Source organism: Schistocerca piceifrons, chromosome 3 (assembly GCF_021461385.2).
Source record: "Schistocerca piceifrons isolate TAMUIC-IGC-003096 chromosome 3, iqSchPice1.1, whole genome shotgun sequence".
Taxonomy (NCBI): Eukaryota; Metazoa; Arthropoda; class Insecta; order Orthoptera; family Acrididae; genus Schistocerca; species Schistocerca piceifrons.
This window is the reverse complement of record NC_060140.1, coordinates 198,007,471-198,022,416: the sequence shown is the minus strand read 5'-3', so window position 1 is coordinate 198,022,416 and position 14,946 is coordinate 198,007,471. Positions and strand designations below refer to the sequence as shown.

At 44.5% G+C, this 14,946-nt stretch overlaps 1 protein-coding gene across 1 annotated transcript in view; it reads left to right on the top strand.

Moving 5' to 3' along the window:
• Nucleotides 1–3,731, top strand: part of LOC124788511 (protein bfr2-like) — a 110,705-nt gene extending 106,974 nt beyond the window's left edge. The window contains exon 3 of the mRNA XM_047255779.1: nucleotides 3,555–3,731. Within this exon, the coding sequence (XP_047111735.1) occupies nucleotides 3,555–3,731 (177 nt within the window). The remainder of the gene's footprint in view (nucleotides 1–3,554) is intronic.
• The last annotated feature ends 11,215 nt before the right edge of the window (nucleotides 3,732–14,946 follow it).

Here is a 14,946-nt window from a genome sequence, read left to right as displayed (position 1 = left end):
TTGGAGCAGTATTCGACCACGGTACCTCCATCGCAGTAGCCGTGAACCTTGACCACTACGCTACGCTGACTTACTCGGAATATATTTAATGTTGTGGGTATTGAAAGCGCACAATGAACTTCAAAATCGTTTTTCTCAGAAACCAAGGCCAGTCGCTAAAAAACCGGATAGCCAGGTACTCTGGGTAAGTGCCTCTACAACGTATGTGAAGCGCATCAAAATCCGTGATTTACAGTATGGAGGGTTCCCTAGTAATAGACGTAAGTTAAAAATAAAGTTTTTCGTGTAGAACATACAGTATGCATCATAGTTCACCCTCTGTAATGCGTTTATACGTTTCAGGTGAATGACAGGGAAGAAAACACAAGTGAAACAGCAGTTCGATCAAGCTACATCACAGCGACGTGTGGCAAACCGTTTTCAGTACGACGTCTCGTAAAATCGAGGGCGGTATCAGACGTAGAACGTTTGTTTCCACGGTAGCTGCAGTCAGTTGAAGGGATCTGCCTTTCGAAGAAAACAGTGTCTCTTCGAATTCTCGAGTGGGTAGCGAAGTTAGAGGCACGTCTCAGGAAGAAAGCTGAGAGCTTTGTCGCATTTTCTCTTGCGCTTGATGAAAGCACACATGTCACTAACTATGCTCAGCTTTCAATATTTATACATGATGCCAGTATGGAGCTGTAGGTAACAGGGGAACTGTTGGATCTGGTTCCACTCTACTGCACCGCAAAAAGACTAGATATTTATAAAGCTCTTTCAGAGTCATTGAACAATAAAAATCTACCGTAGGGTCAGTTCCATTCACTGTGAGCAGAAGAGGCACCACAGATCATCGGGTGTCATTAGGGTTTAGAATCTCGTTTAAAAAATGAACTCGAAGGCGAATTTGGGAGAGACATTCAGATTGTTCATTGTTTCAGTTACCGAGATTCACTGTATGCCGAAACAGTGGAAGTAGGTGACGTGATGAAAGTCGTGGCCCAGTGTGTGAATTTTGTGCGACCTCACGATGCAAATCACCGCCAGTTCAAACGATTTCTAAAAAATATGGAAACAGAGTATGCGGACGTACCAGACCGCTGCACAGTTCGTTGGCTTGATTGGGAAATGATGCGTTCTTTACATTCTTAAGAAAATATCTATCTTTCTTGAAGTGAAGAGGGAAGAAATGCATTGTCTAGATTTAAAAAGGACATCAGACCTAGCTTTCGTCGATTAGATAACTGTGCATCTCAGCAATTTAAATTTGGGACTGCAGGGGAAGGAGCAGTTAAAAGTTGACATTCACAGTCAAATGAGAAGGTTCATAGAAGAGTTACATTTGCTTGAGAGGGAAATGAGCACGGTACCGTATGGAATTATAACGTTCTTAAGTCGTATGACTTTCATTTCACTGAGCTGGAAAAGTCACTAGATAGCGATATGCTCATATACAGATGGCGGTAGTATCGAGTAAACAACGTATAAAAGGGCAGTGCATTGGCGGAGATGTCATTTGTGGTGGTGGTGGTTAGTGTTTAACGTCCCGTCGACAACGAGGTCATTACGGACCGAGCGCATCTCGGGTGAGGGAAGGATGGGGAAGGAAAGCGGCCGTGCCCTTTCAAAGGAACCATCCCGGCATTTGCCTGAAACGATTTAGGGTGTCATTTGTACTCAGATGATTTATGTGAATACGTTTCCGACGTGGTAGTGAGCGCAAGACGGGAATTAACAGACTCTGAATGCAGAGTGGTAGTTCAAGCTAGATACAGTGGGCATTCCATCTCGGAAATCGTTAGGGAATTCAGTATTCTGACGTCTGTAGTATCAAGAGCGTTCCGAGAATAGCAGATATCATGCATTTCGGTGGCCGACGGCCTTCAGTTAACAACCAAGAGCAGCGGCGTTTACCTTGAGATGCACATAACAGAGATTTTAGTCACCTATAAGTGAACCGCGGGAGGAAACTCCTAGGAATGGACTGGAGCCAGGTTAGTTAATTCATCATGTTATGAAATCCAAAAGTTGAATTTGTGGCGTACTCTGTTGAGGGCTAAAAATTTCTTCGTATATATGGATCTCGGGCGAGACGTCGGATGTCATAGTGACAACTCCACAATATTTCATCAGCGCAACTGGCCGACATCTTCAGGTGCGACGTACACACTGCTAAGGCAAGACTAGAGCCCCCTATTTATGCCAGTCTCAGGCAGGAGGTGCGCATGCTTGTAGGCGCCAAATTCGATGGCCAATAGCGACGATATCAACCTATAGCTGGAAGGACAGCAACGCCACGTGCAGGATGAAGAACCAAAGACTTCGGCGCACGCGCAGAGGTTGCCGCTGCTGCTCTGCGCTGCCATCGGCCGCCCCAGCGACCTCTGTCGGAATCCGCAAGCAAAGATGCGCGTCCGCGAAGGCACGTGACTAACCTCCGTTGTCAACAGGATATTTATGCTGCTGGCGAATCGTCATCCATCGTATGACCAATAGTACTCCCCTTTGCTCGATGCGACTTCACTATAGCTACTGCTGGATCCCAGGCTGTACTGAGCTGAAAGCCCGTGTCTCTGTTTACAAGATTCGTCGAGCTACTTATTTCCACTGCTTCCTTAATAACACTGTCCCAATACGAACTTGTCGACGCCTCAGTACAGGCCATTCTATGATTTGTCAACACACCAAAATTCTCACGCTTACGAGTTCGTATTGGGACAGTATTATTAAGGAAGCAGTGGAAATACGTAGCTCGACGAATCTTGTAAACAGAGACACGGGCTTTCAGCTCAGTACAGCCTGGGATGCAGCAGTAGATGTATTGAAGTCGCGTCGAGCAAAGGGGAGTACTATTGGTCATACGACGGATGACGATTCGCCAGCAACATAAATATCCTGTTGACAACGGGAGGATAGTCACGTGCCTTCGCGGACGCGCATCTTTGCTTGCGGCTTCCGACAGAGGTCGCTGGGGCGGCCGATGGCAGCGCAGAGCGCAGAGCAGCAGCGGCAGCCTCCGCGCGTGCGCCGAAGTCTTTGGTTCTTCATCTGCAGGTGGCGTTGCTGCCCTTCCAGTTATAGGTTGATATCGTCGCTATTGGCCATCGAATTTGGCGCCTCCACGCATGTGCACTTCCTGCCTGAGACTGGCATAAATAGGGAGCCCTAGTCTTGCCTTAGCAGTGTGTACGTCGCACCTGAAGATGTTGCCAGTTGCGCTGATGAAATATTTGGGAGTTTTCACTATGACATCCGACGTCTCGCCCGAGAACTATGTATACAACATGTCCTTCAGGAAAGCCTCAAGCAACACAAAAACTTAATTGTTTATGGACCTCGCATTTACGAAATGCAACGAGCTGACTGACTGTCCCAGTACACCGAAAAGAGCAGTAGTAACGTGGGATCACAACGCATCATGACGTGTCTCGTAGAGTGTAGGTGGAGATGTTGGCGCGCATGACAAATATGACACGAGCGACGTCTTTGCCGAGTGATTAATACCCACGGTGGTGCAGGGCCGCCTAACGCAGCCGGAGACAAAGTAAATTGTACGGGTCGTCGCCGGGCTGCAGAGCAGATTACGGACGCGCCGTGTTCTGTGCGAGCGGCAGCTGGCGGTATTTGCGAGGCCGCTGTCGCCGCCGCCGCGGCAGCTGCGCGCCCGGCACGCTCTGGTACGCACACAGACGCGCTCTCGCGCCACGCAGCGCCGCGACGTGCGGCTGTTTACTTTGCCGCCAACTAGTTAATCAAGCGGCGCTGCTTCCAGCGGCCGGCGCCTGTGATCGCCCAGCCTGTAATCTCGCCAGATCCCCTCCTTGTCCTCGTGTCGTCCCTCGTGCGAAACGTAAACACATCGCACAGCGGTTTTGTGGACAATTTTGACTTCACAAATTGCCACAAACTCATCCGTTTTGCAGTTGATATAGACACGATTACACTAGCCAGCGAATTTAAAGCACTATTCTGCCCCTGGTCTGCAAATGCGTCGAATTACTTAATTTTCGGGTTCCGAATTCAATGATAAAGTCAGCTTTCCTCTGTCAATTCACAGAATCAAAAACAGGAATTGTGAACATTGACAGAAAATGGTTCAAGTGGCTCTGAGCACTATGGGACTTAACATCTGAGTCATGAGACACCTATAACTTAGAACTACTTAAACCTAACTAACCTAAGGACATCACACACATCCATTCCCGAGGCAGGATTCGAACCTGCTACCGTAGCGGTCGCGCGGTTTCTGACTGAAGCGCCTAGAATCGCTCGGCCACTCCGGCCGGAATTGACAGAATTAAGGGGAGTTAGAACGTAAAAAATAATTTTTTCAAATTTTTGGATTTTTATCTCACTATAAAATTTGCAATTTTCCGAATAAAATGATATAAATATCATGGAAGTATTTAATTTTATTTTTTAAATATAAACTACACCTGTTGAAAATATTAAAATTGTTACGTGCATTACTTCAAGATCTAATAAAATCGGTCATTTTTTATATAGAAGGCTGTGGATTGCTGTGTTGTAAAGGTTAACAGTGTTGGTCATGTCCAGAAGAGGATGGGCACCAGGTTGAGGAAGTTGATACAAAGTTTGACGGACAAGAAACTTTCTGATGGTAAAACCATAAGAGGCAGGCTGACGGGCAAAACGACTGATGAACTACAGCAGTATAACGGGATGGCCATTAGAAATAATACTGCGGATTTGTTGAAAATGAAGCAGGCAGTTTGGGCTACCTCCTTCCACTGACTGTCAACTTATGAAAAACCAGTACGCCACCTTTCCTCCTGGACCTGTTTCATGGTGCAATTACAGCAATGTCCAGTACTCAAACGGTTCATACAGCCATAAAAATTACATCCCAGCAGCAGTCATGGAGATCATAAAACCTATGTACAGAGACCTGGCAAATGCTGAATTACTGAAGAAGTGTCTGCATGGTCAAGACTCAAAATCCCAGTGAGTCGTTCAGTAATGTTATATGGACTCGCTTACCAAAAAAATGTTTTTTTTTTTTTTTTTTTTTTTTTAATGAAGACACTAAAGTGTGGGGTCAGTGATGCTGTTATTGCTTTTAGTCATGCCAAAATTGGCATGGTGAAAGTGCTACAGCATATGGGAATTAATCCTGCAGCAAACTGCATCAGGAAACTTGAACTGATGGACAGGGTTCGCATCTATAAAGCAGAGTATGCAGCACAGCTGGCCACTAAGGAGTCCAGAAAGAGATAAGGAAGGAAAAAACTTCAACTTTTCCAGGAGGATGATTTACAGAGTGGTGCAAGGTGTTTGTGAATGGCTAAAAATAAAAATTATGCATGTATTCAGTTACAGTCGTTTGTAACCTTAGAGGCTGTTCCTGAAAATCTACATTTTCTCTTTTATTTTTCCCTAAATCTCAGGAATCACATCGAGTAGAGTATTCATATATTCAAGAAGCAAAAATATACATAACCTGAGTCTACTGAACTAAAATAAGAACATAATATTCAGTATAATTAAAATTATTTAGGATAACGTTCAAAAAAAGTACATTAAATTTTAACTGTGTAGTTAAAAAAAAAAGGAATTTCCAAAAGCAGGGACTGAAATGCAATTATTGTTGTTAAGTAGACTCAGAACGTACATTTTAATGCCCTGTAAAAGTTTCATGTCAGTGGCTACAGTGGTTCCTGAAATACAGCGAATCCAAGTCACTAAATTTAACATTTTCGGGATAGGGCGTTCCAGCTCCCCTTAAGACAAGCAAGAAGTGCGTATTAGAAGGTTTGAAATAAACACTATGTAATGTATATATTACGACACTGTGCCAACGGAAAGTCTACATTAACTTACAATATATTTTCAACTTAATTTCACTCAAGCATTCGAAAATTGTGCGACTATGACGCTTTGCTTTTGTTAGCTATTTCTTCGGCACACCTGCCATTTAGTGACGATTCGTAGATTTACTAGTACTCCTGTACAAAAAAGAAGAAAAAGACTGCTAAACAAGAAAATAAACATCGAAGTACGGAAAATAAATAATAAAAGCCCTTGAAAACGCAAAAAATCTTGAGTCCTAGAACATTTTGAAAGGCAGATTCCGATTCGACACACCAAAATACACACAGACTGATACATCATCGAAACACACGTGGGATAAGAATACGACATTGTTGACCATTGAGTGTACCGTGCTCAAAGTTTTGAAGATGAGCACGCCCGTGTAACACCATGCACTTCCACATCATATCACAGCATCTGCACCGCCAAAACGATAACGTTGGACAGTGCTGCTAGATGCACTGCCTATTTCCACCTCTCGACATATGAACGTATGTCCAGCACTGTCGAATGATTAAATCGAAAGAAATTCTAATTAGTAACTTTTGCACTATTTACATTATTAAGCAAAATAACTAAACCTAGTGAAGTCCTGCTGTCGTCCATGCAACCTTGTAGTTGAGAAATGGTTGCTGTCTGTTTTCATTAGTTAAAAATGCCACTGTCAGTGAAGCGGAGCGCTGTAATTGCCAACTACGCAACTAATTATCTCGTCCCTCCACAATTAAAGAGTGGTTTTATTGCAGACCATCAATTTCAGTAATTAGTTTGGTTTTCTGAATTTCAGTTTCCGAAGCTTCGCTGTTAATGTACACCGTAAGAACAAAAGAGCGCCAAAGCGCACCGTTATTTGCCATTTTTCAAATTGTCCCCGTACGCAAGTTACGTGCGATTTTTTCCTTGCTGTCGAAATTTTTGTGAAGTCATTTGTTGTCACTTTTTATGTTTTCTGTCTTTCCTTAATTGCACTTTCAGCAAATTAAAGATGTTATAAAACGACTTAGGATTGTGCATGGATGAGAGCAGACTTTCAAATTAAGGTACCTTGTCGATACAATGCGACACGGCTGTTAAAAATGACTTAAACTGCACAGTAAATGATTTCTCTTCGCTCAAAGCAAGGAAATGCGAAGTTAAATTCTAATACAGCCACAGTCCTTCAGAAATAATATTTTTTTGGCCTTAAAATATAGTCGTTTCTGGTATTTTTCCTCGTTGCGTGTAAAACTGTTCGTTATCGGCAAATAGATTGAACCACGGAAATATACCACAATGAGAACAATAAACAAAGTTTGTGAAACTATTAGTATCACCTTCTATGTCTCTGCAAGCAGCTACATAGAAATTCCGTAACAAGCGGTCACGCGGGCTGGTTCATGTTGACGATACGTGGAAGATGCGTAGAAAAAAAGGTAGGCCTCGTTCTCGCTGAGACATTTGGCAAATAACACTACTGGCCAAGCCTGCTTCCAGAATTACGACTCTCTTCCGCTTGGTTCACTCCTGAAAATTTTCATACTTTTTGCGATCCATGTGCTTCATTTACACGAGACAGCTCCATGAAATCTTGGTGTAGTTCCGCATTTGATGCATGTTTTTCGATTTTCCGTACATATCAAAAAATCTTCTTGATTAAACAGAGTGTTTGACTATTAGTCTGCAGGTACAACACAAACGGGCGAGTAGGAGGTAATGAAGCGAGCAAGTAATCTCAACATGGACATAGGTCCGACACCAATGGATTCCCCGATATGACGTATGCAGAAATGCAGTCCAGCCACTGTTACAGTACTGTTAATAGCTAAGCCTGCGTTCGTTTAGAAACACAGCAAGTAAGTCGTAAATTACAAACCGGCAAATTGCTTCGCATACGGATATTTTGAAGGCTTTTCCAAAGTATGGTTACGAGATACAGATACAAACATCGAAATGCCTTTGAGGGTATTTACTGAAGTGCAGTAATTGCAGCATCTTGTGAAAGCAGTGTACATTCCTTCAGATGTAACCTATCTGTGCAAGTAAATAAAGACTGTTTGTTTTGTGCCAGGCATGTGTCAATCACTATAATCCGCTGCATCACCTCGAGCTACCCTCCTTGGTTTTGTCATCATTCCTGATACGTAAGTCATGGCATACAGCGTTTTGACGACTGGAAAACAGCTATTTCATTAACTCGCTCCGGTGTATCGATATCTCTGTTGTACTTGTCACCAACTTCAGCTGCACGTTTTCCAAGGTAAAATCCAGAGCTTTCATTTAAGTCGTTTTCTGGCTCGAAATTAATTTCTGATGAAACAGAGATATTCATGTGAGGTCTCTTCTCCGTTTCACTTATTATTCTGTAAAATATTTTGAAGCCCTATAGCTCAAATATTCTCGGTCCAGTCATCAGTCTGCAGGAAACTTGCGGTCATATAACATATTTCCTTCAGCATCCGATTGCGTACCTTTGAGATCTTACAATATCGTAGCAAAACAGTGTGAACATCAACAAGTTACGTATGTGGCAGCTGTATGAACAAAACACTAATCACGTAAGCAGTAGACGTCTGTTTGATGGTAGACGTCTGTTTATGGTGCTGCTTCAAAGAAATGACACTGTGTAGGAGCGTCTGTTTACGATCACTTCTGGATGGAAAAACGCCTTCTCGTACGCAAAAGACAGAAACACAGGTATAGGAGAACTCTCACGCCTCTCCTGGGACATCAGAAGCATAGCAAATAATACTGAGTAATGAGTGCCTGCTGTATCTTCTTTTTGAGATTACTTTTGTGGATAAATTTCATGTAGATATAATTCTACAACTACTGAAATATGGAGATATGTTTAGAGTTATATTTTACGTACAAAATTATGTTTTCTACATTTAGAAAAATGTAATGCATTTACTAAACAAACTGCGTACGCTACGCTTCTTTGTCCCCGTTTGGAGTACTGCTGCGAGGTCAAGGATCATTAACAGGTAGGATTAACGGATTACATCGAAAAAGTTCAAAGAAGATCAGCACATGATGTATTATCGCGAAATACGGGAGAGATTGTCACTGACATGGTGCAGGATTCAGAGTGGACATAATTAAAACAAAGGCGTTTTTCGTGCGGCAGAATCTTCTCACGAAATTTCAATCACCTGCTTTCTCCTCCAAATGCGAAAATATTTTGTTGACGCCGACATACATAGGGAGAAACGATCATCATAATAAAGTAAAGGAAATCAGAGCTCACACGCAAAGATAAAAGCGCTCGTTTTTTCCGCACGCTCTTCGAGATTGGAATAATAGAGACTTACTGTAAAGACGGTTCGATCACCCCTCTACCAGGCACTTAAGTGTGATTTGCAGAGTATCCTGAAATATTTACAGTTCCTCATGAATACCCCATGCGCCGCCCTATCAAAAGCTTTGTATACGTGACCAGGCGCAACTATTCATATCCGGCCACAACTGTGGGTTCTTTGATTGCTCGGGGAATAGCCTGATCAAAGTGGAACACATGAAATATTAATTCACTTAATAACATAAATGAGTAAAAATTTACTTAACTTTCACACAATTCTTTGTCACAGGTCTACTGTATAGTTTACAACTGTCATAAACAGCAAAGCATCACTTGATGCAAGTGTTCAAAAACGGTTTTCTTGCAGTAAAGAAATGCAACCTTTACGAAAAAACATTTCAACAGAAACTTTATAAGAAAAACAGTAGAAGAACTGATCTACTGAGCCACATACGGGCAGCTCGTCGAGTTTCGTATCGCTTCCCTAACTTGGTCCGTAAGTCTTACAATGGACGGCACTGCTAAGAGTTCAACGGGGGTCAAATATATGTGGACTCAAAATCATTGAAACCGAAACCTCTGGCAGGGTATATGAAGCTACGATACGATTTTGTTCTATTGCGCAGCATCTTTTTTGTGTTCAGCTAAGAAATATGAAAACTAAAAGTGACGCATTCTCACATCAAGATGTTTCAGTGTTTCATCAGTGAAGTGATAATTCAATCTCTAACCTATGACCAAATCAGAGGAAACACAAATTTTGGCCGCAAAATCGATTAACTGCAGGTAGCAATTAGTTAATGTAAAAATTAAGATGTAAACTGTTTTCTAATCTACAAATATTGCGTACAAAAAACAAAAAGATATTATTCCAAATTAAATCCATTCAAGATACCTTAATATAAAAGGAAAATTGTGTCTGAAATATAGATAAATATATACTGTAGCATGAGAAAGGGGTCTGAAATACACTCCTGGAAATTGAAATAAGAACACCGTGAATTCATTGTCCCAGGAAGGGGAAACTTTATGACACATTCCTGGGGTCAGATACATCACATGATCACACTGACAGAACCACAGGCACATAGACACAGGCAACAGAGCATGCACAATGTCGGCACTAGTACAGTGTATATCCACCTTTCGCAGCAATGCAGGCTGCTATTCTCCCATGGACACGATCGTAGAGATGCTGGATGTAGTCCTGTGGAACGGCTTGCCATGCCATTTCCACCTGGCGCCTCAGTTGGACCAGCGTTCGTGCTGGACGTGCAGACCGCGTGAGACGACGCTTCATCCAGTCCCAAACATGCTCAATGGGGGACAGATCCGGAGATCTTGCTGGCCAGGGTAGTTGACTTACACCTTCTAGAGCACGTTGGGTGGCACGGGATACATGCGGACGTGCATTGTCCTGTTGGAACAGCAAGTTCCCTTGCCGGTCTAGGAATGGTAGAACGATGGGTTCGATGACGGTTTGGATGTACCGTGCACTATTCAGTGTCCCCTCGACGATCACCAGTGGTGTACGGCCAGTGTAGGAGATCGCTCCCCACACCATGATGCCGGGTGTTGGCCCTGTGTGCCTCGGTCGTATGCAGTCCTGATTGTGGCGCTCACCTGCACGGCGCCAAACACGCATACGACCATCATTGGCACCAAGGCAGAAGCGACTCTCATCGCTGAAGATGACACGTCTCCATTCGTCCCTCCATTCACGCCTGTCGCGACACCACTGGAGGCGGGCTGCACGATGTTGGGGCGTGAGCGGAAGACGGCCTAACGGTGTGCGGGACCGTAGCCCAGCTTCATGGAGACGGTTGCGAATGGTCCTCACCGATACCCCAGGAGCAACAGTGTCCCTAATTTGCTGGGAAGTGGCGGTGCGGTCCCCTACGGCACTGCGTAGGATCCTACGGTCTTGGCGTGCATCCGTGCGTCGCTGCGGTCCGGTCCCAGGTCGACGGGCACGTGCACCTTCCGCCGACCACTGGCGACAACATCGATTTACTGTGGAGACCTCACGCCCCACGTGTTGAGCAATTCGGCGGTACGTCCACCCGGCCTCCCGCATGCCCACTATACGCCCTCGCTCAAAGTTCATCAACTGCACATACGGTTCACGTCCACGCTGTCGCGGCAAGCTACCAGTGTTGAAGACTGCGATGGAGCTCCGTATGCCACGGCAAACTGGCTGACACTGACGGCGGCGGTGCACAAATGCTGCGCAGCTAGCGCCATTCGACGGCCAACACCGCGGTTCCTGGTGTGTCCGCTGTGCCGTGCGTGTGATCATTGCTTGTACAGCCCTCTCGCAGTGTCCGGAGCAAGTATGGTGGGTCTGACACACCGGTGTCAATGTGTTCTTTTTTCCATTTCCAGGAGTGTATATTCTCGCTGCGGATGACGTTCACACAAATAAACGTATAATAAATATATTACAGTTATTGAATTAGATTTGTACGCCCATATAATGCTTACCATGTTTTAAGACATCTTTTGGGAACATTTTTGTATATGAACCACAGCTTTGCCTCACGTACGTTTCTTTAATTGTATTTTTTTTATTGTAAGTGAAATAAACCATGCTAATTATTATTGTACATCATAGGTACACATTACTCAAAAATAACAAAGAAAGTAAAAGGTTTTTTTTCCTGCAAGTTCTTTACACGGTTATCTTTAAAGCAGACTATCGAAAAGATGCTGCTGTCATAAATTGTGGTACAAAATATTTTAAGTATCACTATCGAAAATTTTAGAAATGAATTCAGGGTTTTTCTTTGAAATAGCATTTTATTTTCAGCATTAAGTCACAAGAATAGTCTGTTTTTTACTTAAGGATGTTTTAAGACAGTACACAAAATTTCAGCTCTCTAACATTAATAGCTTTTAGCTGAAGTATACCGGAACATGAAATAATTTAACTTTCGGGAAATTCAAGTTAAAGTTAAAACTTGCTTTTCCTATTAAACTTGCATGTCACTGATGCATCCCAAGTCCATATTTATCTTGTTTCCTGTGTTGTTCTTCTTCCCTTCTCTTTTTCACGCTACTTGTTCTCATTCTTGCTTCGTTGGTGGCTATCAACACTTCTTTATCTGCTTCGAAGAGTCTCCTTCGGTCAATGGCCATCAGAGTTCGATGCATATTTAGTCCACCAGGTACTCCCATCAGTTCCATAACATTAAGCCTTGACACTGCACCGTCACTGAAACATAGAACAGCATTTACCACACCTATTTTCAAAGTATTTAGTCCTACTAGAACAGATTTTGCTGCCGGCCGCTGTGACCGAGCGGTTCTAGGCGCCTCAGTCCGGAACCACGCAGCTGCTACGGTCGCAGGTTCGAATCCTGCCTCGGGTATGGATGTGTGTGACGTCGTTAGGTTAGTTAGGTTCAAGTAGTTCTAAGTCTAGGGGACTGATGAGCTCAGATTTCCCATAGTGCCGTAGTGCTTAGAACCATTCGTACAACAATTTTTAGTATCAGTTCCCATATACAATTGTTGAAACTTTCATTGGGATCTTGAGTCCTGCCATGTAAACCTTTCTCTAATAATTTTGTGTCACTAAGTTCCATATATGTATTATCAGCATTAATACTGTCTAGCCCATTATTCAAATATTTCAGTTTTAGCTTCGAAACACGTGGAGCAGTTGAAGCTGATTCACGTGTTGTATCACGTTGTATTTCAGTATTAGTAGAGTTAACCCGTTTGGTGAACCGATTTTCAAAAAATCTTCGTTGTTTAACAGCGAACTTATTGTGATTCTTGAGTTTCTCCCGGCGTATTTGATAATCAAAATATCCACGGGTATGCTGCCGGTCTATAGTGTCCAACGGGCACAATATTTCGGCGATCAAACATGTCGCCATCATCAGGTGAACTGACGGACTGAGCTCCTGTGAACGTGCCGGCACGGGGATCCGTACGCTATGGCTGCTCAGAGGGAACTGGGTTCGGTCGCGGCGGCGGCCGATTTAAATACCCTCCGCCCGCGGCGCGCTCCCTTCGCCGTCCGCGCCCAGCGCCACGGTCGTGCGGTGGAACAGATTGCGACGGCGTCTGAGATGACGTCGGTGTGATGGCTCTGTCCGCCGTGGTCGTCACAACTATACGTCTGCTCGATTTACTCTTGATTAACCCGATCGCTGGTTCCCAAGCCTTGCTAAGATTATAGCCACAGTCACGGTTTATGAGGTCGTCATTGGTGCGAATTTCGATGGCCTCTCTAACAACGCTGTCCCAGTATCTCGACGTCTGTACCAGAATCCTCGTCCGGTCATACTCCATGGCGTGATTTTCCGACAAACAATGTTCAGCGACCGCCGACTTGCTCGGATACATCAGTCGAGTGTGCCTCTGGTGTTCACGGCATCGATCCTCGACGGTACGCATCGTCTGACCAATATACGACTTGCCACATTGACACGGAATCTGGTACACGCCGGCCTTCCTCAAACCGAGGTCATCTTTGGCGCTCCCCACCAGTGCACGAGTTTTATTTGGAGGACAAAACACAGTTCCGACCCGGTGTTTCTTCAGAATGCGGGCGATTTTTCCCGAGAGTGCGCCTGTGTATGGAATAAATGCAGTGCCTACCTCCTCCCTCGTGACTTCATCCATCTCAACAGGTTGTGCTGCAGTGGTTGGGCGGAGAGCACGTTGAATCTGCCACTCTGAGTACCCATTTTTTCGAAATACAGTTCTCAGATGTTCCAATTCCTGGGGTAGACTCTCTGCGTCAGAGATAGTGCGCGCCCTATGTACTAGAGTTTTAAGTACCCCATTCCTCTGTGAAGGGTGGTGGCAGCTGTCTGCATGCAAATACAGATCAGTGTGCGTAGCCTTCCGATACACCCCATGACCTAGGGTGCCGTCAGCCCTTCTCTTGACCAAGACGTCAAGGAAAGGTAATTTACCCTCCGTTTCAGTCTCCATAGTGAATTTGATGTTGGGGTGTATGGAGTTTAGATGTGTAAGGAAGTCAAGGAGTTTATCCATACCATGTGGCCAGATGACGAACGTGTCGTCAACGTAACGGAAAAAGCAAGTAGGTTTCCATACGGATGACGACAGGGCTTCCTCCTCGAAGTTCTCCATGTACAAATTCGCTACTACCGGTGAGAGTGGGCTAGCCATGGCGACTCCCTCCGTTTGTTCGTAGTATTCTCCATTAAAAAGAAAATACGTGGAAGTCAAGACATGCCTAAAAAGTTCAGTGGTCTTCTCGTCAAACCTCTGACTAATCAATTCTAGTGACTCTCGCAGGGGTACCCTCGTAAACAAGGAAACGACGTCAAAACTCACCATGATATCTGACTCATCCAACCTGAAGCTATCAAGGCGTTTAACAAAATCCACGGAATTACGGATGTGATGAGGGCAAGAGAAGGGCTGACGGCACCCTAGGTCATGGGGTGTATCGGAAGGCTACGCACACTGATCTGTATTTGCATGCAGACAGCTGCCACCACCCTTCACAGAGGAATGGGGTACTTAAAACTCTAGTACATAGGGCGCGCACTATCTCTGACGCAGAGAGTCTACCCCAGGAATTGGAACATCTGAGAACTGTATTTCGAAAAAATGGGTACTCAGAGTGGCAGATTCAACGTGCTCTCCGCCCAACCACTGCAGCACAACCTGTTGAGATGGATGAAGTCACGAGGGAGGAGGTAGGCACTGCATTTATTCCATACACAGGCGCACTCTCGGGAAAAATCGCCCGCATTCTGAAGAAACACCGGGTCGGAACTGTGTTTTGTCCTCCAAATAAAACTCGTGCACTGGTGGGGAGCGCCAAAGATGACCTCGGTTTGAGGAAGGCCGGCGTGTACCAGATTCCG